This window comes from Lytechinus pictus, chromosome 4 (genome assembly GCF_037042905.1).
Source record: "Lytechinus pictus isolate F3 Inbred chromosome 4, Lp3.0, whole genome shotgun sequence".
Lineage (NCBI taxonomy): Eukaryota > Metazoa > Echinodermata > Echinoidea > Temnopleuroida > Toxopneustidae > Lytechinus > Lytechinus pictus.
The window spans coordinates 6,701,990-6,728,884 of NC_087248.1; the positions used below are offsets into that span (position 1 = coordinate 6,701,990).

A 26,895-nucleotide genomic window follows, 5' to 3' on the forward strand; every position below is an offset into this window, starting at 1 on the left:
ATCATCGATTCTCTCATTTGCATGTGACTAAAGTGTGCATATTACTATTTTGTGAAAAGTAAGCGAAACTTTAAAATATAACTTTCTTATTTTATATCCGATTTTGATGAAGTTTGTTTTCAGCATTTTGCTTGTCTGATTTTTCTCTATTGATTCAAATCAACATTTTTCTGAGGTGGCTATATTGACAGAACAGATATATAACAGTTGAATTTCATTTTCAACAAGGTGGTTCACGAACCATGAGTCTCACCTGATTTCGCGATCAATAAAATATGCAATATTATATAATCTCTTGACCCCTAAATGACCTTTGACCTTATCATCCTAAAGAAAAAACGTGATGTAATACCCTGATACAGACATAACGAAATGAGAGCAATTTGAACAAAAACTTAAAAACGTATGGATATGACCTCATATCATTAAACCTTTTGACCCCTAGATGACATTTTACCCAATCATCCTCATTAACACACGTGGTATTACCCGCGGATCATTTGTATCAAATCAAAATTTACACAATTATGCAGAAATAAAGAAATAAGAGCAATTTGAACAAAAACTTGCCCTTTTTACCCTTAGATGACCCTTGACCCCATCATCCCCAACAACACAAATGTGGCATTATCCAATGATCATTTGTACCAAGTGTGAACATAACTGATGCAGAAATAAAGATAAGACCAAGTTGAACAAAAACTTGACCTTTTAACCCCTAAATGACCTTTGACCCCACCTTCCTCAACAACATACATCTGGTATTACCAAAGGATCATTTTAACCAAGTGTGATCAAAATTGATGCAGAAATAAAGAAATTAGAGCGAGTTGAACAAAAACTAACATTTTCGAACGTACCAACAGATCAACAGGAAAAGTGATTACTAGGTCTCTGCTGAACTTTGTTCAGGCAAGACAAACTCACATTACTTGTAAAATGAATAATGCCAACTACACACAAAAGACATCAAATTATCAATAATTTAATTCAATCTTTTATATACAGATTACAGTCACCATATCATAGTAATTTAAGTACTCATGAATGAAATATAATCATGTGTACTTACCCACAAAAGCATACTTAACTGTCCTTGTGTATTTGATACAACTTTCAAGTAGGCTATTTCAAAATAGCTTAAAATGCTAAAAATTTACTATGAAAAACTTTGTCTTATCCACTGCAATATGAATAGGAAAAGAAAATGAATTTATTCAAACTCGTATTGAATGTATGAAAATGTTACAATAAATCTTCATATTGGAAATTTACAATACACGTTAAATTGAATATAAAGAAACCAGAAATGACAAGGGAGGTGGGTTGAGCTGGTATGGAATTTGTTTCAACAATTGCATATCACATTAAAATAGTATAACATAAAAATAAAAATGAAAAAGATCATGCATTCACATCTATTTAATAATTTAATAGTATTTAATAATTTATTCAGTCAGTCAAAATCAGACACTCTATCCCATTTTATAAAAGGTATGTATGTTTGTTCAAGTTTGGTCTCTTACTGGTAACATCAGGGTTCCTGTTTCATAAAGACTTATTATAATAACAAATGCCTAATTTGTATAACAAGTTTACTATCAGCCAATCAAATTGAATCATTTCAGCAGCTTTTAACTGGTATTGTAAATTTGTTATTATAACAAGTTTTATGAAACAGGCTCCAGGTTTTAATCACATCCTCATTAAATCATGTGTAACCCTTCCCCCATTTTATTTCTGAAAATTAGTTGGTATAAACAGATGAGCTCACAAAAGCAACATTGGTTTTTGCTATTAAACTCCGCCATTTACTGTACTTTTGTCAGAATTACACTAAACTAAACATCTCCCTCATATAAAGATTTACATAATCATTTATTTGAATAAAAAAAATGAATGATTGCTTCAAACAATAAAAACTGATCCTACTATTCCTTACTTAACATGGAGAAGGCTTACAGTTCACCAGGTGTAATATAAAGAAGGGAAGGAAATACAGGCAGAAAGATTGAAATGGAAAGACAAGATAGGATGAAAAGAGAAAATTAGAAGTATTCTTTTCTTGAAAGTGAGAGAAGTCCTGAAAAGGACTGTAAACCAGATGAGATGAGCTGAATATGGCTTGAGTAGCGATGGTTTGAGTAGTAGAAGGTTGAAGTAAAGAGAGGTTTACTCGACTGTCCTGAAGACGGACAGTCAACCTGCCCGAAACGTTGATTTTCTCTTTTCATCCTACATGTATCTTGTCTTTCCATTTCAATCTTTCTGCCTGTATTTCCTTCCCTCCTTCATATTACACATGGTGAACCGTAAACCTTCTCCATGTTATACACTCCACCATGCAAACCTACAAAGATAATTTATTCCTTACTGAATAAGTACAGACAAATCCGAATATTTTCTATTTGAAAATTGAGTATGAAGCAATAAGGAATATGAATTGCTTATGTAAAAGCTAAACTGAACTGAAAGAGAGGAAATTGAGGGGAAAAGAAGGTAACATAGGTGAGCTGAACAACAAAAAAAAACCCACAATATTCAAAATCACACAAAATTGGCAAGAATTGTCCCTTGGGATACACCTGATTAGTTCAGTAATGCTGTAGAGGTGGGGGAACAAAAAATAATCACCTTTGGTTTTATTGAAAAATCTTTACAACAAAATCAAAATAAGTGTAAGAAAACGATTGATGAGCCTGTACATGTTAAAAAAAAGATGGGATATATGCCAAATGTATTCTTCAGTGCGGAAAACTGGTTGGTTCCAGGGGAATCACATAATTGGGTGTCCAACAGGTTAAATGAACATTAATTTTTATATGCCTGTCATTTACATGTAAGTGCCCAAACATTATGCAATTTATGGGACTACGCACTCTTCAAAATCAACAAAACTCCTTCAGTAGATTTTATTTTATAAAAATAAACGATATGGGTAATACAAATGTATCGATGTACAGGTCTCTAACAATAAATGCTGATAAATTTTACACATTACATTATTTCCTCAATTGCTAGTACGGTACATGACAATGTAAATACAGTAATTCACTTCACACTAGTACCTTGTTCCCAAAGTCCATCTGTTACTTTTGAGGAAAATGCATTTACAATATCATGTGCAGACATATATATGGCAAGTGATATCAGAATTTGTTTTTTCTCACAGTTGATCTTAAAATAGAGATTGCCGCCAACACGTTCCCTTTAACTCACAACATGGACAGATTAAAAAATAGTGTTAATACATATTTAATTAGCTTGATGTAAGACCTTGTACTTTTAATCTAATCATGGTTTATTATGTGGCAGTCATGGGTCACTTTTCATTTTATGAAGGCAACATCAGGCCCAAAGAAGAATCTAAAAGAAAATTGCTTTTCTTAAGACAGGTCCCTACCTGCAGTAACAGCCCGATAAAAATTATGATTTTTCATCAAAAGCAATAACAGTGCCTCTGGAACTGAAACAGAAAAAAATTACCTTATTACTTCATCAAATTGTTGCTATAAAACAATAAAAGATAGTTTGATGTCTAATTATGAGAACAAAATAATATTGTACCCCTTTAAAGGATCTGATAATAAATTTACAACAAAAACGACATGCCAAACAATGCTACAAAATCAAAATATATATATACAAGATTTCATAAATAGTCACACACAATCACAGTACATAAATATAGTGTTGCTGGGGTGACAATACCTTTTTCTCTCAAAGCTTGAAGGAAAGTAACTTTCCTGCTTTATAGAAAAGACTATCCCATTGAATAGAGAGTTATGGTTGCCACTGTTCTATCACTTACATAAGCGATATACTTTTAGAAGACAAAAGGTATTTCTCACCCCAGTATTGACATGAAAATCTAATACAACATTTCATACACTTGATGACATTCACACTCAGAGCCATCATATTTGAATTTCAAGCATTGAAAAATAAATGAATAAAAGATAAAAAGTTCATATAAAAATGAATTCAAAAAGTATTTTAAAAATGCATGTTTTTCCTGAATTTTACTGAAATTTGTTGGCAGTTTCACATCCAGGAATACACTTCGTACAGTGTTGAATAAACAATCATCAGGTAAAATACAAACGCCTGTATTCCAAACTCCTGTTTAACTTAAACTTTGGTCTCAGGCTGGGGTCCAAGCAAACTATGGGTAGCAAATCAAATATTCTTATGATCAAAGTATCTTTACATCCAACACCCTAAGCTCTACAAACAATCATGAAATGATGAATTATTGTTTTCATGATTAAAACATGGGTAAGATCCCAGTAACAATTAAAAAAGTCAAACATGGTGATTAAATTGTAAGCAAATGCTTTATACTTATTGCTTTTAAGAATTTTAGCCCAGACTTGGACCATGGTCTGAGTTAAAGGCCTGGTCCCACTGGCCGATGGATACAAAATGTATTCATGAAGGACACAGCAGACAAGCAAAATTTCGCGGATGGCTCTATCCGTTTTCATCCGCTCCAGTAATGGACGAATTTGGTGAAAAATTTGCGAAAACATAACGGAAAAGAACGGATGTGGATGGTATGTAGCGTGGATTTTAAACGGTTATTCATCGGAAACCTTGCGGATATAAAAGGATTGAAGTGGACGACAGCTCCGAAGGGATTACCAGGGGTTTTGAATACTTTATTTATGAGATGCATACGCTTACATCCTTTCTCTTTCCATGCTACTAGCGGTGTTTAGATGTTCCATGTACCTTGTCTTTCCTCCCTCTTTCCGCTGTTCAGCTTCAGTGGAACTGAGTTGCGAGGATGCCCAGAGGATACAGTGGATGTTCAACGGATGATGACAGACATGGAATGTTTGTTGCTCGTATGTGTTGCGGATTTACATCATACCCGGCAGAAAGTTCATCCATACTATAAGTTTTGTGCAGCTCAAATCTTTTTACATGGATGAAATCACAGTGGACGGATGCTCGATGGATAGAGCGTATGAAGCATGTATGCAATGAGTAAATAACGGATGAAAGGCGTTTTCCAACGGATGGCACAATTTTTTTCCGTTTTACATCCTCTTTGCATCCATAGGTGCAGTGGGACCGGGCCTTAAACTTTCATTCACAATATGTAACAGAGTTTTATCATCCTGGGGGAAATTTTGTTGACATGATAATGTTTGAGTTTCATTACAAATTCAAATAAAATTCAAGAGTTTCCAAAATTGTAAGACAATGCTGGTAGAACTAGTAAATACTGATGATGTGTACACTAATTCATAAGATAATACTGTCTCCCCTTATTTTCTCTCATTACTACTCAAAATAGTATCCAACTTTCTTTCACACCCCCCCCCACTCCTTTTTTATTTTTATTCTAGAATCTTCTTTCTCTTCCTATGTTTCTTTATGAAAGATAAAAATTGAAACTTCCTCATCAAAATATATACCAATAATGTTTTATTTGACTTGCTCCTTGAAAGATTAGACACTACAAATCTCCCATTCATCCATTCATAATTTCTGAAGGGCATTCCAAATATCAAACACTGAATGAAGTACAATTGCATCGAGAGTTGATGTTCTAGCATGAGGATGTACAAAACATTTAGAATGTTAACAGTACATCCCATTCATCACAATTTTTCACCATGACCAAAGACATCCTTGGGAATTACTTTATGTATGCATTGAGTATACACAATAAAATCGCACAAAAAACCCAAACAAGATATTAGCCCAAAACAGAGCCATCCATATTATGACCTGGCACCTAATACTCACAGTTAATCACAGATAACATAATTGATAAGCACACATGTAAGGTATAAAGCTAACACACAATGAATTTGTCAATCAGTATGTATGGTATGGCTTTTGTTTTATACGAGACTTTGTGTCAACACTCAAATCTCACACAATGATAGATCAGAAAAAATTTATCATCAGATATGGGTGCTGAGTGACTATCAAGTCAATTCCCATCTAGCTTGTCTATGCATCCATACTAACACCTTGCAGGAGATCATTCAAGAGGAAATGAGGTAACACCTTTAATAGTTCACAGGATATCATCATCTCATTTTGCCCAAGCTATTCTTGGTCTTCACATCAATGAATATCTAGAAATCACTGATCAAACCAGGAATCCACCAGAGATGTTTTGGTGTTAAACCAAGGATATATATCAATATATTTCTAGAACTCACTGATCAAACCATGAGCACACTGCAGAGGTTTTGGTGTTAAGCCAAGTATTCATATCAATATATCTCTAGAAATCATTGATCAAACCATGAATACACCAGAGGGGTTTTGGTGTTAAGCCAAGGATACAACAGGTTATACACCTTCATCATGTGTTAAAAGCAGCTAGAGATTTAGGAACATACACCACAGTCCTCTCGTCCCAAGCACAGTCTGCTAACTGCAAAGATAACCAAAACAAAATGAAAAAAAATTACTGTTCACTTCACAATTTTTTTTTTAATGAAGATATTGAATATAAAAATGAATGATGGTACAAATACAGTAACATGATTTGCATTCATTTCCAGATGAGCATTTTTTTCTGAATGAATTTATTTGAGTATAACAAACAACTGTTGATACTTTGAAATATCTTTAAATAGCACAAAGTGTAAATCATGTGTAATGTGAATATCAGTTTTCAATTAATTTATGTTCACATTCCAATAACAAGACCACCTTTGCACATGCAGTACAAAATTAATAGGCACATACTATTTCCTATGCTTATGAGGACTATCAATAAGTTTTGATGAACGCGAGCGATTATTTGTGGCGGTGGTCAGGTGACGTAATTGGATCAAAACAATGAAAACTAGCACATCAATGATGTGGAGCTCATCCGGCATCTCGCAACGAAATTTAACACAATTTTAATTTCAGCCCAGTTGACACTGTAGTGGATTATAGTGGTGATATTTTTGTTTATTTGTATTATGTGTAATCATTATGTTATTAACAATCACCTTTTTATTATATTGCTAGCATAGTTATGATCATGTCTTTTATCGTTTAGATTATATAGATTACTCGTGTACACTCATATCCTTTTATTTATTTATTTTTTTATTGCTTGTAAATATAACAGTTTTAATTAGCTTCTTTTCTGGACCCCATGGAAGACCAGCAGTGTCGTGCCTAGCACAGCTGAATATGGGTTATCCAGCCGATTCCATTTTGTTGTTTCTCTCACTCTTATATATGTATTATTTTTCTTGTTTTTTATGTATTCTGGATCGGAAAAAATAAATACTATACTATATACTATACTATACTATATTAATTGAGGATATAGAATTGAAATTGATGAAGAAATGACATAGAAGCATTTTTTGGGATCTATGAATAAATTTCATATAAATTAAGCATAAATAATTTTCTAGTCAAAATTTCTAAACTCTGTGTAAAAATAATCAAAATCAATCAACAAATAAATAAGCATTTTTAGTGAGTTTTGAAAATATATGAATAAATTAGCATATTTAATGAGTTTCAAAATTCTGTGTTGAAATTTTGTATCACCACCTAGAGCTATCATATGAAGCAAACAAAATTGAAATTGATCAACAAATGAAGGAGAAATTTTTTTTTTTGTGATTTATGAATAAATTTTGCATAAATTAGCATAAATAATTTTCTAGACAAAATTTCAAAAATCTGTGTACAAGTTTGGTTAACCTCATGCAGCTTTACCAGATGGAAGAAAAAAAAAATCAAAATCGGTCAACAAATAAAGAAGACGAGGCATTTTCTCTGATTCATGAATAAATTTTGCATAAATTAGCATGAATAATTTTCTACTGAAAATTTCAAAATTCTGTGTATAAGTTTGGTGAACCTCATGAAGTTCTACCAGATGGATGAAAAAAAAATCAAAATCGGTCAACAAAGAAGCATTTTATGTGAATTTTTAAAAATACACATAAATTAGCATATTTAATGAGTTTCAAAATTCTGTGGAGAAGTTTTGAATCCCCCACCTAATGCTATCATATAAAGCAAACAGAATTGAAATCAGACTTGAAATGATGAAGAAGAAGCATTTTGAAATGCAGTCAACAAATAAAGAGGCATTTTCTGTGATTTATGAATTTCGCATAAATTAGCATAAATAATTTTCTACTCCAAATTTCAAAATTCTGTGTAGAAGTTTGGTGGCCTTATGAAGCTCTACCAGATGGAAGAAAAAAGTCAAAATCGGTCAACAAATAAAGAAGAAGCATTTCATGTGAATTTTTTAAAATATGCATAAATTAATTTCGCATAAATTAGCATAAAAATTGTTCTAGTCAAAATTTCAAAATTCTGTGTAGAAGTTTGGTGAACCTCATCAAGCTCGACCAGATAGAAGCAAACAATTCAAAATCGGTTAACAAATAAAGAAGATGAAGCATTTTTTGTGAATTTTGACAAATGCGCATAAATTAGAATATTTAATGAGTTTCAAAATTCTGTGTAGAAGTTTTCAATCCCCCACCTAGTGCTATCATATAAAGCAAACAGAATTGAAATCGGACTTGAAATGGCGAAGAAGAAGCATTTTGAAATTGTGGACGGACGACAGACGACGGATGCCACGCCACGGCATAAGCTCATCTGGCCCTTTGGGCCGGATGAGCTAATAAGAAAACCGGATGAGCTAATAAGAAAACTTACAGTAAAGCAAATAAATAATAATCTTGTCTACTGCCCAACTCCACATGAAATGCTTACCTGTCCGGGCACATGTACATTGAAGTCTAGTCCACAAACAAACTCAGTATGATTTTCAATAATCTCTAGGGGAGTAGGCTGCCTAGCAAAATCCCATGTTCGAACTGTGAAGTCGTACGATGAGGATGCTAGCACTGTCTTACTATGAGGAGAACACTACATGGTAAATAAAAGTAGAGGGCGACTTTTAGTGGACCTGAAGTAAAAGCAATCCCTGACTATAATAATTCAATATTTCTCATAACATATCAAAAACATACATCATGAAATAAACAATCAGAGAGCAATTTTCCATAAGGCAGGCTACAAGGCAAGTCCTTGCTATCAACCTTTCTATCTCCATATATCCCCTTTAATAAATGCAGCATGTCCATAAAAGTCTATTATTATGAAGAGCTGAAATAGGAGAGAAGAGTATCTAGTAATATTTGGACAGATATTTGTAACAGAATCACACTTTGGATATTAAATTAAAAAAACAAAAAACAGAACTACTCCGGACTATACCTCCTCCCTTCCTTCTTGGGAAACTGGAAATGCAGTTACCGGTTCACGATTAATGACAATTGTATATAGTTTTTACTCTAATTTAATACTCAAGCTTACGCTGCAAGACCCATTGCGTATTCTATGAATTGGCATTGGTATTCACATGTAGTATTTTCTGTATAACGCAATAATCACTCTATTCTCATGTGTGCTTGTGAGCAATGTGAATGCACATGATATAAAAAAATCAAAATCAATGCTGAATATGTACAGAACCACATGGCTCTCCACATGTTATTAGCACAATGGGATTTCTTACCTAAGATTAAGTAGTTTGTTTGTACTTCTGATTACCTTTATCTTTAAAACATCTGGTTACATCATAGTTCAAAAGAAATGGCACAAATAAAGGGAGAACTGGGGAATTACCCATTATTAGGAAGAGTATATAAATCATGACGGCTTGATTACAGGCGCCAATTCAGAGTCGGACCTTTATGGGGTACAAATTTGCCAAGAAAAAATAAGGTCACCATCAATTTTTATGGGGTGCATAATGAAGGCATTCTATGGGGTGCACCGTGATATTTTCAATTTTTACGAGGTGCGCCCGCAGCTTCCACCACCCCCCTTGATCAGCGTCTGGATTAGATACTGTTTGATGAACTTTAGCCATATTTAATATTTTAAATCAATAAAATATAAGCAATTAAAGATGTTCGAGACACATATTTGTACCACTGTTACAAATATTACACCCGATCAAAGTTCTGATGAAAAATTTTGGGTGAAAATTGTTTTCCATCGTCAAAGGAACATATCCTCATGACCTCCCCGGGACATCATAATGAAATCATTATAACATTGGTAAGCTCTCACACGATGAGTTAGTCTTTGGACAATAGTTTGAGATGTGAATTGTGTCCATTTCAGGCATGCCACATTTAAAATGTTGAAAAGTCTAAAAATCTAAAATGACCCCTCTCCTACATGAGAGGGGCCCAGTGGATTAGTCTCCGGACTTTGAAACAGAGGGTCATGGGTTAGAATCCCAGCCATGGCGTAATTTCCTTCAGCAAGAAATTTATCCACATTGTGCCGCACTCGACCCAGGTGAGGTAAATGGGTAACCAGTAGGAAGAAATTCTTCGAATGCTCGAGCACCCGATCAAGGTAGCCGTGCTAAGGCCGGGGTAATAATAATAGCAGGGCCCGCTGGGAGAACAGTTCTCGGAACTGAAGTGGCTACCCTGGGTAAATATGCCGTTATTATTATTATAATTATGAAAAAGGTGTTTCCTATGGCAGGAAATGTTGAAAAGGTCTTCACTCAAACCTTACTCTGAAAATTGGCATCCATGCATTACTAGGCGAGGTGATTGACTCACTGAATCATACCATTGCAAAAAGATATTGCTGAGCAATAGTGCACCATTATATGTCTGAATAAAGATTCATAGAACTTTTTAACTAGATTCCACAATTACTAACTATCACATACCTTTATCCTCCTTATTGCATGTGTGTGTCCACCAAGTTGAAAGAGTACTTTAGTTGCATAGCGAAGGTCCCAACCACGGATCTTACAATCAACTGAACCAGCAACAATGATATTCTGTTGAATAAAAAAATATAAGTTGATTAGATTTAGTACCAGCTGAAGATACTGCTGAAAAGGATATCTTTAATCCATAATTGTATTCTGGTTTTTATTGCTGCAAGAGAGCGATCCAATCAAATGGATTTAAAATAGAAAGGATTAAGGATCCAGGGATTCAAAATTCAAGAAACCAGGAAGGAAAGATCGAAGACACAAGGATCCAGAATAATTATTATAATAATCTAATGTTTACTGGTCTTGAGGAGGACATTGGATAAACTGACAGCAATCTAATAATTTTGTTCCCAGTCTTTTTTTAAATATTTTCTTTTCTGAGTGCAAATTTGTTTAGTTCAAGTTTATTTATTCAAAACCAAAAACATCACATCATAATCAAAATAGATATACATACAACGTAAATGAGTACATAAACATACATCAATTAGATTATAGCATAGAAGATTTGGTTTTGGGACCTCTTTAAAAGCAAAGCTTGTGAGTAGGGCCCTGGAATACTTATGATTATTAACATAAAACATAGGATATACTAATCTACAAGATACAAAAGGAGAGAAAAAAATATATATATAATAAGGTTAGGATGCTAAAAATATAATGGAAAACTATAACAAACACACATATATACACACACACACCCACACACAACCACATTCACCCACATATGCACATACTAAACATAAATTCGGAGTAGGTCATCAACTTAAATGCAAATACATCAACTTAAAATACATATTGAAGGAAAATAATCATAATCTGTCAAGAAAGTAAGTTTTGGATAATCTTTTGAACATGAAAAGAGTTTTACTTTTTTTTTTTTATATCAACAGGTAAATTGTTCCACTCTTTAATACATGATATATGAAAGGAGGTCAGAGTGACATTTGTTCTCGCAAATGGCTGACGAATAAGATCCTTTTGACGTGTATTATAATTATGTATTTGTGAATTCTGAAAAAAAAAATTTTTAAGGTACATTCTTGGGGCATTGATTGTAGTTTGAACATGAACAATTGAACGACACAAGTTCACTAGTGGTAGCATTTTCAGACGAAGAAATAAAGGCAGTCAATGGTATTCATAACACCAGTCAATATCATTATAACATAACAGCAGCATATAATGCCCATTTTGTATTAATTTAAATGCCTCTTTGCCCTGATCTCAGCTTTACTATACAAGAACGTGCTTAATCCTGGATAAACATTTGGGACAGATTTTTAATATGAGCATGTCTCTTTCAAGTATACATAGTAATTGTACATTTGCATTTCTATAAAATCTAAGGGTGGAATATGCATGAATAATGCCCTCATTTCTTTTCTGTGGGGAATATGGCAAATGTTGTTTACTCTGGATTAGAATAAGTGTGCAAAATATGGATTTTTTAATTAAAAAATAGCAAGCTGAGCATATTGGTAGATCATATAAGTCCTATTTTACTGAGATACCACCTAGTCAGGCAGCATATGTAATTTACTTCGACAAATTGGCTAAGTCTGATTTTTCACTTTTATGTGATTGGTGACATCACAAGGAACAACTTTCAACTTGGTGACAAATTTCTAATGGTCATCTTGACCATGTTAGTGGTCAAAATGTGGTCAATAGGGGTCAATTTTTTAAATTGCCCCAATTCTGTCGAGTGACACATCAACTTGTTTGTCTTGTTATACTGAACAAGAAATTGTACACAACCATACACCCTTGACCTCCCGTTAAAAAGTTATGACCGGAAATGTCAAAGGTCAACGAACTTTCCTTAAATGGCAAATTACACTGAAGGTGTGAAGAAAGCTAATTTTTCCGTGTTTTTATGCATGTGTGTACTTTTTTATTTTCGATTTTGATAAGTCCAACGTCAGAAGTCCTTATCCGGAAGATACAAAGGGTCAAGACAAGGTCATGGAAAGGTCAAAAGGTCAACAAACTTTCATTGGAAGCCGAAATACACGTCTAAAAGTGGTAAGAAGTTTAGAAATCTTATTTTCGTGGGTTCTTTATTTTGAAAAGTCTCTATCTAAGAAGACATATATAAAAGGGGTCCAATGTGCTTATTTAGGAACAAAATAGATAAACAGAGATAGACGTCAAATACATTCAGTGTGGATCATGGTATTGCAGGAATACCTTGAACGACTTGACAAACCCTAATGCCCTTAAAAGTCGTGTCATCTTCATGATGTTATAAGTGCAACCAGCTCTTTCCGAGTTTCTTGATATAGGAATTCAATTAAATTCAAGTTCAATTTATTTTCAATTTGATAGTCTTTTTGATAAATTATGTAAAGATACATTTCATCAATTTGCTTTGTACATAACATTTTAATCAACAGAAAATATTGTAATGTATTAGGGTATATGTGCACTATGTTAACTGACATATCGATTGATCAGTGCTCCCAGCTCCTAAGAAAGATGCCTAATATCTTATTTGGATTAACTTACTAATAAGATAATGAGGTCAGGATTGAGGATGAGATGATAAGTTGGACTCCAATTGCTCCTTCTAGTGTGTGACGGTTATATCATTTCTGACAAAGAGGCAACATCGTGCAGGCATGCTCATTGTAGTCAGTCATGGGTGTCCATCATGTTGATGTGATATATTCTGACCATTACTCGATCTCTGGAGCCAAAAAGGACTACACATTCCTGATTATGTGCTGCCATTAACACGGCTTGTACTATTTTATCAAGTGAGTTTTTTTCCAGAGCATACAACATGATACAACGTGAAACTAAACTTAATACCAGTTCTCACGATAGTGATGTGCATAGATGCAGATTTTGTTTTTGTTCTTTTGTCGTTCTTGTGTTTTTCCTACTTGCTGAACTACCTGAATGTTACTAGAAAGAATAATCACATATGTCACTGAAATAAACCACGGCCATACCGCAGCGGGAAGGGGGGGGGGCAGCAGCTGCCCCCATAAAATTGTGAAGACTTGCATTTTTACTGAAAAATAAATATAATTGACCAAAAGTATGCACAAAATCCTTAAATTTCACTTTACAAAATGCAAAAGGGCCCCAATGATAAGCTCAGAACAGCACACGCACCAGAAATTTTAGTCCTTCTTGGCTCCAGAGATCTGGAGATCGAGTAATGGTCAGAATATATCACATCAGCATAATGGACACCCATGACTACAATGAGCATGCCTGCACGATGTTGCCTCTTTGTCAGAAATAATATAACCATCATACATTAGAATTAATTTAGGAGCAATTGGAGCCCAACATATCATCCTCAATCTTAACCTCATTATCTTATTCGCAAGATAATCCAAATGAAATGTTAGGCATCTTTCTTAGGAGCTGGGAGCACTGATCAATCGATGTGTTTATTATGTTAACATAGTATTATACTTATACCCCAATACATTACACTAATTTCTGTTAATTAAAATATTCTGTACAAAGCAAATGAAGGAAATGCTTCTTTACATATCAAAAACTAGTAAATTGAAAATGAATTGAACTTGAATTGAATTCCTAAATAAAAAAAATCCCTGGTTGCACTTATCACCTTATGAAGATTATAAGATTTTAAGGGCATAAGGGTTCGTTTCAAGTCGTTTCAGGGGGTTCCTGCAATACCATGATACCACACTGAATATGTTCGATGTCTATCTCTGTTTATCTATTTTGTTCCTAAATAAGCACATTTGACCCCTTTATATATAGTGTCTTCTTAGATATAGACTTTTCAAAATAAAGAACCTACGAAAAATAAGACTTCTAAACTTCCAACCGCTTTTAGACGTGTATTTTGGCTTCCAATGAAAGTTCGTTGACCTTTTGACCTTTCCCTGACCTTGTCTTGACCCTTTATATCTTCTGGATAAGGACTTCTGACGATGGACTTATCAAAATCGAAAATGAATAAGTACACACATGCATAAAAACACAGAAAAATGAGCTTTCTTCACACCTTCAATGTAATTTGCCATTTAAGGAAAGTTCGTTGACCTTTGACATTTCCGGTCATAACTTTTTAACGGGAGGTCAAGAGTGTATGGTTGTGTACAATTACTTGTTCAGTATAACAAGACAAACAAGTTGATGTGTCACTCGACAGAATTGGGGCAATTTAAAAAATTGGCCCCTATTGACCATATTTTGACCACTAACATGGTCAAGATGACCATTAGAAATTTGTCACCAAGTTGAAAGTTCTTCCTTGTGATGTCACCAATCACATAAAAGTGAAAAATCAGACTTAGCCAATTTGTCGAAGTAGCCGGTAAATCATGACATATGCTGCCTGACTAACCTAGCATTGCTAAAAAAAAGGCTGAAAATCATCTAGAATGACCCCTTTCCTACATGAAAAAGGTGTTTTCTATGGCTGAAAAAGTCTGAATTTAGAATTTAGTCTGAAATGTGGCATCCCCGATTCAAAGTCTTTAGTCACCCTTTAAAACTGAGATAAGAGAGTTATAATAATTTTGGTCACCTGATCATATTTACACCAGTCACATGATATGACATCTGCTTTGCTGACTGGGATGAGGAATCTAGGTTTCTGTGGCTTTCTAATGTCCCATACACACAGTGAGCCATCACCTGGAAAACAAACAGAAATATAAACATGAATATAAATGTAAATAAACATAAGACACATATATGGCCCACATTCTGAAGTCGGGTTTAATTTAAACTCTGGTTTTAAGTTGTGGTTTAACTATGGAAAGCCAGTTGTTACATAAATCTCTAACAGTAGAGGTTCAATGTATCAGCTCATTTGACTCCCAAAACATTATTAACTGCCTGGGTAGGATAAGTATGACAGTTGTCTTCACCATTAAATAATTAGTGAAGAGCAGAGTTAACATGAGAAGCATTCACTGTAAATAACATTTTGAAATGTTTGGCTTGCCATAATTTTAGCACAGAGTTAGACCATGGTCTAAGTTAAACCCGACTTCAGAATACGGGCCATAAAGAACTGATTTTTTTTTCACCTGAAAAGTATGCAATAAAAGAACTTATTGTGCAATATAATTATGTCAATATCATCACATACCATGCTGAATTGATTCGCTAGAAATGGCAGTGATGTGAATTTATCACCTATAAATTCACATCACTGCCATTTCTACAATTTAATGATGAGAATAAAAAACACCAATGAATACATAAGTAAATTTACATATCCCACATGCAGCTTTGTCACTTAATTCTTGAATGTAAAAAAAAAATTAATTATGACCCTGTATTTATTTAAACACAATTCTCGCTACCCCAAATAGCGATTTCACCGAGATCCGGGAAAATCCCTGTAACGTGCATTGCATTATGGGATAGCTTTTTCGGTATTACAACTTCCTGTTCGGAAGTCCAATGCACTGTTTTGCCATTCAGATCATCAGTGCCGTCATGCACAACAACACAACGTCGCTTTCGCTCGGAAAGTTCGTGATCACAACCCTCTCTTTCACGATACAGTTTTACAGCCTTTTCTGCTAAAGTCACTAATTCTGCCCGACGCTTTCCATTGTACGGTATTCATCTGTCAGTTAAGATTTTTTAAGTTCCGAAACTGATTTTTATCCATTTTGTGGTCGACGAAAAATTGAACGAAATGAATGCTGTATATACTTAGCGTCTAGTTGAATACGATCGTGATGTCAGGCCGGTGCAAAATTTTAAGATATTCATTATTTGTTTGATTTTTTATAACCAAATAAAAACATGAATAAAAATTATTTTCACGTGAAATATATATATTTTTTTTTATTCATAATTCAAATGGAATCAAAACTGACCAAATGTAATAAAAAGTATTATACTCTGTACATATTACGCTGATTGGCATCGATTTCAGCGTGGTGGAAAACTCAGTATCGCGAACCTCGCGCGAGCATGACTCTAAACCGGAAGTGGTGATGACGACCCGACGGAGTGAAAATTATCTCGTCTCGCGCATTATGAGATTTTTGTTCCTATTTGGGGTAGCGAGAATTGTAAAGTATTCTAATATTGGAGAAAATCATTCTGACTGGATACAATTAAAAGTGAATGTACAGGACTTCAGCTGGTAGGTTATATATGCTCTCTGAATCATGCACAAACTGATACACCATTATTTAGTGCAAAATTTCATGACCAAAACAATTCTTGAAGTTATTAAAAACTATGACTGCATTTTGAAAAATTCCAAGCAAATTGTACCCCCCAAAAAAAAATAGTGCCATGAATCAAAAGCTTTTTTCTATATATGATGAAACATATTGCAGATATTATTGATGAGTGAGAAGGAGCCCCATCTCGCTTTCCATAGGCAAGTTGTTCCTGAAGTCATAATTTTATAAATAGCTTTATGAATCACTTTGCAGGACAGAGAATATTAAAATGCATATCGCTGTCACGCCAAAGGCACATATTTATTAAACATGGCAACACAACTCTAAAAATCTTGGCACAGCAGCACGTAAAGTTAAATGCACGACTTTCGACTGATTTGAATACATATGGCATGCTACATAGTTTTCTTTTATCTGACTAAGATGAAAAAAAATATAAGTTGTAATTAACATAGAATATAGCTTTAAATTCCTTACAATTTTACCCTCAGATTTGTATGTAAAAGTACTTAAGGCATATTTTTGCATCTCATTTCGCATTTTGAATTCTATCTGTAAAGCCATAAGCCATAAATAACTATGAAAAGTTTTAACAAATGCAACCCTTACAATTCTTTGTAATTATCATAAATACATGAGTAGAAATGTGTTAAACAGATATAGTTTACATAGGCTATTGATCTAGCAATACCATGATGAAATTTGTTTAGTATGTAGATTGCTTATGTTTATTTGAGGGTTAAAGTCTAGAAATAACAGCCTTTTTTCACACAATAAGCTCTAAATGGTTTACAACCAAATAAAACGAATATTCCATTGTAGGTCTGACTGTGATGATAAAAGAAAAAAAAACACAACTCTGCTATAACCTTGATCCTGCTTTGTAAACAATACTAAAACTCTGATTAAAAATTATCATACATGTAATACGAGCTGTACAAATATCGCACTTTCAGCAGACTATTCAGAATTCAAACAATGTGAAATTTTAGGTGTCATTTATGATGACAAGTGTTATCTCGCATATATTAGTTTGACATTCACTCAGAAGAGTACTCTAATATTAATAAAATCTTCACTGATGTAAAATTGAATATCATCCAAATAACCCCAAACCTAAACTAATGATGTCACTTCATAATGCAAAGTACTATATAAGCTGTTATTTTTGCATACAGAATTTTCGTGAATCGCAGAGGTCCTGACATTTTCGCAGGTTGTTGAATTCGTGATCGGAAGATGTTCCAAACACTTCCACCCACAGCATTTCAGAGAAGCAAAAGTAGTGCAAAACATGTGCCACAATATACTCCTCAAAGCCGTTTTTATTGTGTTTAAAGGCTTTTCAGTCAGATTTAATTCATTCTAAGTCCTTATGCTGACATGTCTTTTGTACATGCCCCTATAAAAAACAGAAAGTGTGAAAAAGTGGCTTTAATTTCACTTCTTTGGGTTTAATCACAGACAAAATGATGGAGCATGCAGGAAAGCAACAATGAAAAACACATTTCTGCTAACAGAAACGGCACAGACTTTTGACATGGTACCTTAGACCATCTGCTAGTATACCAAGTGAATACGTGGTGTAGTGGTTCAGACTCTCGCCTTGTCTACAGAGGGTCGTGTGTTTGAATCCCATCGCGGTCTAGCGTCCTTTGGCAAGGCGTTAATCCGCACTTTGCCACTCTCTACACAGGTGCTAAATGGGTACCTGGTAGGATGTGAAAGTCATTGTAGCTTGTCCAGTACTGTGTGCGCCTCACTGGCGACTGACTGGAATACTCCCCAGGGAGTGGAGGATGTGCACACATTGTGAGTGGGAATGACTGATTGAATCTGATGACCGGGATAACAATATATCTGTAAAGCGCTTAGACACATCGTGCCGATGTATTAAGCACTATATAAAAGCGGATTATTATTATTATTCTATTAAACTAACCAACAAATCATACCTGATGAGGAAGCAAAGCACCCAGGAACAAGAGGAGACCAGACGGCACTGTAGACATTGTGTCTGTGGCCTACAAAGGTCTGGAGTGAATGGTCCCGGTTAGTATCCCATAACTTGATGGTCTTGTCCCAGGAAGCGGATAGGACAAAGTTCTGGTCCCGGGTCTGATTCCAGTTCACACTGTAGACCTCTCGACTGTGTTCCTATACAGAAGGATAGAGGATGATGAGAATATCAGAAATGATTTTTAAAATATTTTTATGTTGATTATTTTAACTGCTTAGTGCTGTCATTCTACTCTACAATTAAATGGACCTGGTTCCAGGGATGTCTTTGAGGAAAAGCACTTCTATTTCAATATTTGTTTTTCAAACTAATTCATTGATTTTCGTTGAGAAGCAGTCTTTGTTGGGAAACAAGGAATGACAAGTTTCATTCCCTCTATTTAGTCTCGGTGTCAATTCGTTGAACTCACAGATAACAACTTCAAATGACATGTTATTATCAGTGAGGTCTGAGGGAAAGTATCGACAGAATGTAATAAAATTGCAGAGAAAATATAAAAAGAAACACAAATTATTTCAGAACATTTAGCTTCACAAAAAGCAGAGTCCATCTCATTCATGGATTCAAAAACACCCATTGTACTGTCTTGAAAAGTTTTACAGAAATAATATTGTAAAGAAAAAAGGGGAACAAAATTTCTTTTGAAAGTGAAGCCACGAGTAATCTTGGCCTTTCATCAAAATGCCTGAATAAAGGTGGTTTCAAACCGCCTCGATCATAAGAATCCCCGTTAAATTACGAGAATTTTTTAGGCTAAAAAAATACCCATTAATTATTCCTGCATTCACACCGCCCCAAAACATACCCTTCGGCATAAATTCCTTAGGAACATGCGCAGTATGGTCTGATAAGCAGGCAAGGCGCGAGATTCAAAACCACTAGCTCAACAGCCACCCACGGCGCCCGCGCCCAACTACACGCTGGGCTAAAAGTTCCCGTAAATTGCTTTCACATTGCCAAAATACCTGCGACCTTGGAAAAATCCCCGCGAAAGTTCTCGTAATTTTGCCAAGTACCTACTATTTAGTGGGTATTTTCTTTCGGGGATATTACGTGTAATTTGCTTTCACATTGCCAATATTACCTGGTATTTTCTGATCGGGTAAATTTCCCGATCAGAAAATACCTGGAACTGACGAACTTCGAGGCGGTCTCAAACCATTTATTGATTACCTCTCCATCCCTCGACAAGACTAACCTTGAATACTTTAACTGGTTCAGCTGGGATGTTAATATCCCAGAGTTGGATGGAACCGTCCCCACTCCCTGTCATAACGAGTCTCTCATTGCTCTCAGACCATGTCAGATCAAACAGGCCTTCCTTCCAGTCAAACGTTCCCAGGAGGACAGCACCAGCGGGTGTGATGTCGATCAGGAATAGGGTGCCAGTTCCTTGTTAGGAAGGAATAATTAGGGAACAAACATAACACAACTTGAAAAAGTCAAAGTGATTTATTTTGGTAGGAAGGCAGATACAAGAATTGATTTATATCAATTCCCTATTGGAAATAAAAGTCTATTAAAGATCATGCCTTCAATGTTTCTTTCCATATCACATTTCTACAGTACAAATGGGAGATATAAAAAAAAAATCTTCAAACATCAATACAATTATCTACAGTCGAGTGAAATTATCAACTGGACTCATTCAAATCTAATCTACAGATTATTCTCAATGTTCTGCATTTTGTATCTAAATAAATCATAATTAATTTTTGGTAATTAAATTGAGACCTCTTTTGTTATTATAGAAAAACACTAACCTTAACCCATCATCCCCAAAACACACAAACCTACCAGCAATACCATAGTGTTGGGCTGTTGCCACAGCAAGGCGCTGGGGAAGATATGGAGAAAACTCCACTGCGTATCCATGGCGACCAGGAGATTTGAAGGCAATCGGAGGTCTTGGATGATGATTCATAGTCTACTCTTCAGGCTCAATTCAGTGAAATAATAAAACTATTTTAAACTTTTTCAATTTGACAGCATCCTCCTTTGTTGCAATCAATAATTCCTACAATACAAATAAAAAAAAAAACATAAATTGGAGAGAAAATAAAAACAATTTCTCATTGCATACCTAGGCCCTAAATGTAGTCAACTGGTATTAAAGAAATCAGGGTAATCTGAGTATAGTAATAGGGGTTAATAAAATTTCCATAATTTCCAGAGCAAGGCTAAAAATTTCATTAAAAAAAAAGCATACATGTAAATGGGGAAAATATGGCAGAGAAAATCTCTATCAATAAGGGCATTGACACTAAATCTACTTCTTTAAAAATGAGATAACAAAGACTATATCAATATCAAGCTGACAAGCAGATTATGACAAAGTACAGTCCTGGTGCTATTAGGTCTGCTCAAAACAAGAACTTCAAAGTTCATGAACATGTTACGCATTGTACTCCCTTGTTGATATGTATTTTCCCTCATTTTCGCCCACCAAATTTAGGACCAACCTATTGATAGGCCAAGTACATTTTGTAGCTTGAAAGCAAGAATACTGCATTCTGATTGGTCAAAGAGACCATACACCCATCACAATGTCAATGGTTTCCACTCCGGAGACTATCCAAGGTCACACTCTTCAAATTACCAGGGCATGTTGTTGAGAATAAATGTCAAACATTATCCAGCCAATCATTTTTTATGGATTGCATGTTACTCAGAAATTTCAAAAATCTTGTCTTGTATCTATTGCTAATTGCTGGATCCTGCCACAAATCAAGAGTGACATTGTGAGAAAGTACAGAGAATGAGCTTTACAATAATATAGATATTATTTGGGCTCAAAATAAAAAGTTTTGCACAATTATTTTCTCAGAAAACAGAGGAAGAATATTCCTTTTTGGGACATCTTTTCAGGCCTAAAATTCACCTATTTATCTTTTTTTTTCATTCAAAATAAATGACCATTACAAAAGATTAACATTTACTCTTTCCAATGATGCAACAATATTTAATTCCACTTGATGAAGATAAAGTGGTTAATTTCTTTGAGATAGAAAGTCTCACAATTCATGAGATTCTGCAGAGAGGTGAATTCAGCCACGAGAGGGTGAGAATAAATCTTGCTTATGTGCTCATTAGCATTGGACTCTGCAGTCTGGCTATCTGGCCAGGTCGTGTGTTCGAATCCCACCGCGGTCTAGCGTCCTTTGGCAAGGCGTTAATCTACACTTTGCCACTCTCGACCCAGGTGCTAAATGGGTACCCGGTAGGATGCGAAAGATATTGTATGTTTGATTTTGCCAGCGCCATAATGAGGCTGCGATGAATGCAAGGAATGCTCCCCAGGGAGTGGAAATTGTGCACTTTTCGTGCGGGATTGAAATGAATCCAATGACCGGGGTAATAATATGCTGTAACGCGCTTTGGGCCATTCTGGGAAAAACGCTTTATAAAAATTGGCTATTATTATATTATTATTATTATTATTATTATTATTTGTAACAAAATATACTTGGTTCCATTAATTTATGCTTTGTTTTCATAACAGTGTTGGAGATTTTTTTTTTATTCACCAGAGTGCTAAAAAACTTTTTAACATATTTTTGTGAGACCCTCTAGTATTGGTGAAAGTCAGGATTGGACAATCCCTTACTCTCTTTTTAATTTAGAAAAGATAGAGAAGAATTCAAATTAACTTAGGCCTGGCTAGGGCCATGTTATATGATTAATAACTGTAATAGCAACTGACACTCAATATCAATTAATTATCATGTTCATCCCTTAGTCTTAGAACAAGAGAAAATAGGCCAAACATTGCCAATGTTATTTCACTACACAGGCCAGGGGTTTAGGACAAAATTATAACCTTGTATATCGGATAGGTGAAAATAAGACCAAGTCAAATGCCAACTAGAATTTAGAAAGGGCAGTAGAGGCGCACAGCCAATGTGGGGGACTCTCTCCAATATAGGAAAAAATCTAAAAGACAAAAGAAACAAAACAAAAAAGAACATAATTTGTTTTCTGTTTAGATAACAACGAAAAACCTTATAAAAAAAAGTAGACGATGAAAAGGGGTAATTTTTCATGAGGAATCTGCTTATCACATTTCCATTTGCTGCCAAGGTAATCCTTTTGCAGCAAATGTCAAGAATGTAAACCAAGGAAATTGGTCTCCCAAAGCCCAGCAAAGGCCAAACTGGAGCTGGAGACTGTCTCTGAAATTGGATACCCAAATTCTTTACAAAAGTAAAAAGTTTCTGATATTGCAGATGTCCCACATGGGAGACAGTCTCCCAAATTGGCTGTGCGCCTCTACTGATGAAGGGGCAAAGCATTTCTCTTTTTATCATCTCCTTTTCTGCAGCCTGGGCCCTGGATCTCCATTTAATATTTTATCTTAGGATGACAGTTAAAGGACAAGTCCACCCCAACAAAAAGTTGATTTGAATAAAAAGAGAAAAATCCAACAAGCATACATGTAAAACTGAAAATTTCATCAAAATCGGATTTATTTATACTACTAAATTTTTAAAGTCTAGAAATAGAATCAAACTCTAATTTATTCAAATCAACATTTTTCTGGGGTGGACTTGTCTTGTCTCTAGACCAAAAGCTTCGGTCTCTGTTATGTTGGTTGTTCAGCTGGGGCCCGTTTCTCAACACATGAACAAGTTAGTAATATCTTTATCCACCAACCACGGAGTTAGTTCCAATCTTACTAAACCTGTTTCTCGAAAGGCTTCCTAACTAGAATACCTTGATATCGATACTATCGGTAAAAAGAACAGACGAGACGTAGCCTTAGTCACAAAATAGCATGATTTTCAAAAAGAAAAATTATGACAAAATTGCAAATATTATGATGAATTGGGAAATAAATCTTTTCAAAATAATAGCACAGGTGAATTATGCATCATACACACTTAGACCATGAAGACTGGAGCATTCAATTGCAGAGAAAATTAAATTATGAATAATTCATTTCATGACTAAAAAATCACTTGTGGACGTTGAGGTGGATACTCCCGGGAGACCAAATTTTAATAGTTTACGAAAGTAAACCATAACGGTTTTCTTTGTAAAATGATGATAATTATACGGACTTTTACGATTCCAAACGTCATCAAAATGTAGTTTAACGAAACATTTTTAATCATTGATACTGAAAGATACGATATTGGACAAATTATATGCATAAATTAGAGATAGAATTCATCCAACTGTTAATAAGGGTCTGAAAACAACAAATACGAGTTCAGTTATGGATGGCCTGACGTGGTAGAATCTTTATCGATTAAATCATTTTACTATTTCAAAATGAATGGTTTTGTGGCGTTTACCAACAGTTTTTATAGTTTCTTTGTATTATAATTATCATTGAATGCATTAACCCACTTGTTTTGTGATGTAATTTCAACCACTATGATTGATTACGTAAGATTATAATTGTAAAATTTCTAGGCACTTTTGCATGTCATAGTCTACCCACGTAATGTCACTACGTCATTAAAAAGAAGTTAAGACAGGTTCGGAGGTGTCATAACTATTTAGTGAGGTTGTTGTACCCGATCTTGGTAAAGAGGGCTTAGTGAAACGGTTAGCGGACAAGTAGCTCACTATCTCCGATTTAGTCAAGAAGTTAGACTTATGACGGTGTTGAGAAACGGGCCCCTGAACTCCGTTGGCTTCATGCACTCACCAAATACAGAGACCGAAGTTCTAGCGCAATCTGTACAGGGAATCAATGGCCATATGTTTATGTGTATTAAGTTCGGATAAAACAGGGCAGTGAAGTTGCGCGACAGCCGAGGTAAGTCACTGTTTTTGTTCCTTTTAACTTGATTTTCCCTGTTTTTTGGCAATTAATGGCAAGAGGGAATATTAATTTGCATTTCGGTCGTGTTAATTTTCAAAAGTTTGATTCATTAAAGACAAAAATTGAAGAGCCCCAACGGGGGTATTTTGCATTGTAAGTCCCCTAATGGTGGCTGCACGATAGCGAGCCGTCTGTGACTAGACTGTGTATGAGGAGAAGTTTATAAAATAATTTTTTTTTTTAAACTCCTCGAAACAGACGGCTGCCAGCTGTCTATCTTGTCTCTAGCTCTTGACCTTTAAAGAATTAAGTTAGTGATCTTGTTACTATTATACTAGATTTGTAACCAAAATGTGCAAAAATGTTCATTACCAAATGAGATGAGACAGCTGCTGCAGAACTGCGCCTGCGATTGTCCATCCAGCGACACTACTGACTGTCTACTGTTGTACTGGCACCGGGCCCGGCCCCTGGGACGCCGAGTTCGGTTTCTCGTTGCTGCTGAGCTTTCTGCCAGAATTTAAAACCCCGCAAAAAAGTCGCAGTCACGTACACGTGGTGATTTATCTTTGGAATTTCGTCATTAGCTTGCAAAGGTAAGCCGAAAGAAGTAGACTTTTGAAATGCTTAACTTCACTCCAGTGACTCATACTAAGTCTAATGTGTATACAAATTGACTGTCCTGTCCCTAGTAAAATTGTACAAGATCGCAGCCGCGGGCCAAAACACCTTCATTGCATAATCTGAAAGGTCACACAGCTGCTGACCCTTACCGGAAGTGGATGGCAAAAGGATTTCGCGCGATTGCTGCAAAATTGAAACTTCGCCGCGAGAAATATAAAACATAAACAAACTCTGAAATCCAATAGTTCCTCGCTTTCAGGTGTCGTTTTATCGATTTACTGTATAATCCATCCTTCAAGGTAAGGCAGAGGACTCACCATGTCATAGTCGGCAAACTGGACGTGCTGTTGATAAATGTGAAAATTGAAATTAGAAAATGGTTAACGTGAGAGCACTCCCTTCGGATCTTGCACGACTTGTGCTGGGTAAGTACAGGCGCGCGCTGGCTTGGATGAAGGACTAGACGAGTAGGATGGGGGGTTGGGTGTCCGGACACGTAACAAAAACGAAGCCTTCTTTTTTGTCTTTGGATTAAACAAAAACTGTGCATTGATTAGTGCTAATCATCATCAATATTTGTTCTCTATGAATTGTATGATATTGTATAGGCCTAATGTTGTAAATCGGATCAAAAATCAGATCGAAAATCGGATCGGCAGTTAAGCTTCTAAAATCGAAATCGAATCGAAAATCGAATCGGCGATGTTTAAAAACAAAGGAATAATGACATCAAAATGTTGTTCGCGGTCGTGTGCATCTTCCTGACAAAGTCACAAAGACGAATGCATTGGAATGGAAGTCGCCAACATTGAACATGCGCGATCATTTGGAACATGTTTTAAAGCAAGGGGTTTTGAGGTGTTATTGCTTTAAAATAAACCGAGTGATTTTTATTAGAAAGATAAACGAAAGACGCATCTTCCGAGCAAAGGCGCAAAGGAAAATAAAATGAAAATATTTCTCATAGATCACAGGTTAATGAACGATCGGCGGGACATCTTTTAGAAGTATTTTTAGGTGCTAGCGATTTAGAATTATTGGAATGATCTCTTACGACGCATCATCTTAAAGTCGCAAGTGCAATTAAAATGAAGTAGAAGACGCAAGCACGCACGATGATTTGAAATATGTTATTAAAATGTTTTGGGTAGCTAGCGTTTTCAAATCAATTTGAAGTTCACGGCGGGGTCCGCTATCACCACGAGGTTGAAGAGAAGATGTCTATCATCAAAAAAGGGGGTAAGAGAGTAGCGCAGTGAGCTCCGTCGGTAATACGACCTTTAAAAGTTCAAGGCGGCATCCGCTATCACCACGAGATTAAAAATAAAATGTATATCATCATAAACGATGTAAGAGAGTAACGCAATAAGCTCCGTCAATAGTACAGCAAGGCTCCACATTAACTTTTTTTGGTGGTGGCCCGTTCGGGCCACCAAAACCATTATATGATTTTTTTTGGTGGCCCGATATTAAAGTTTGGTGGCCCGAAAAATATAAAGAAAAACATTAAAAATGAATAAAACAAACTTCCGAAATATTAATTCTGCAGCCACTACCAGTA

General features: G+C 35.2%; 1 protein-coding gene across 2 annotated transcripts; it reads right to left on the reverse strand.

Moving 5' to 3' along the window:
- Positions 1-969: 969 nt before the first annotated feature.
- On the reverse strand, positions 970-25,474 carry LOC129259631 (peroxisomal targeting signal 2 receptor-like). 2 transcript variants are annotated; one of them, XR_010293325.1, is made up of 9 exons: positions 25,083-25,474; positions 20,735-20,954; positions 20,136-20,329; positions 18,873-19,074; positions 15,288-15,397; positions 10,709-10,822; positions 8,719-8,874; positions 3,553-6,403; positions 970-1,957 (listed from the first exon to the last, which is right to left on the reverse strand). XR_010293325.1 is itself a non-coding variant. In XM_064098263.1 (8 exons), exons 2-8 carry the CDS (start codon positions 20,859-20,861, stop codon positions 6,332-6,334), a joined length of 975 nt encoding a protein of 324 aa, XP_063954333.1. In that variant the 5' UTR covers positions 20,862-20,954; positions 25,083-25,474; the 3' UTR covers positions 2,068-6,331. The 2 variants fall into 2 exon arrangements, 1 of the variants encoding a protein (XP_063954333.1); XM_064098263.1 differs by lacking the exon at positions 970-1,957 and having other exon boundaries at positions 2,068-6,403.
- Between the last annotated feature and the right edge of the window lie 1,421 nt (positions 25,475-26,895).

What these genes read in the sequence shown, in the direction of transcription:
- LOC129259631 (XM_064098263.1), bottom strand. Translation starts at nt 20,861, where the DNA reads ATGAATCATCATCCAAGACCTCCGATTGCCTTCAAATCTCCTGGTCGC. An exon ending in CCAACACTATGGTATTGCTG is followed by an intron (nt 20,330 to 20,734) that starts GTAGGTTTGTGT and finishes CTTCCTAACAAG; the next exon opens with GAACTGGCACCCTATTCCTG. An exon ending in ATGCAATAAGGAGGATAAAG is followed by an intron (nt 8,875 to 10,708) that starts GTATGTGATAGT and finishes TTTACCATGTAG; the next exon opens with TGTTCTCCTCATAGTAAGAC.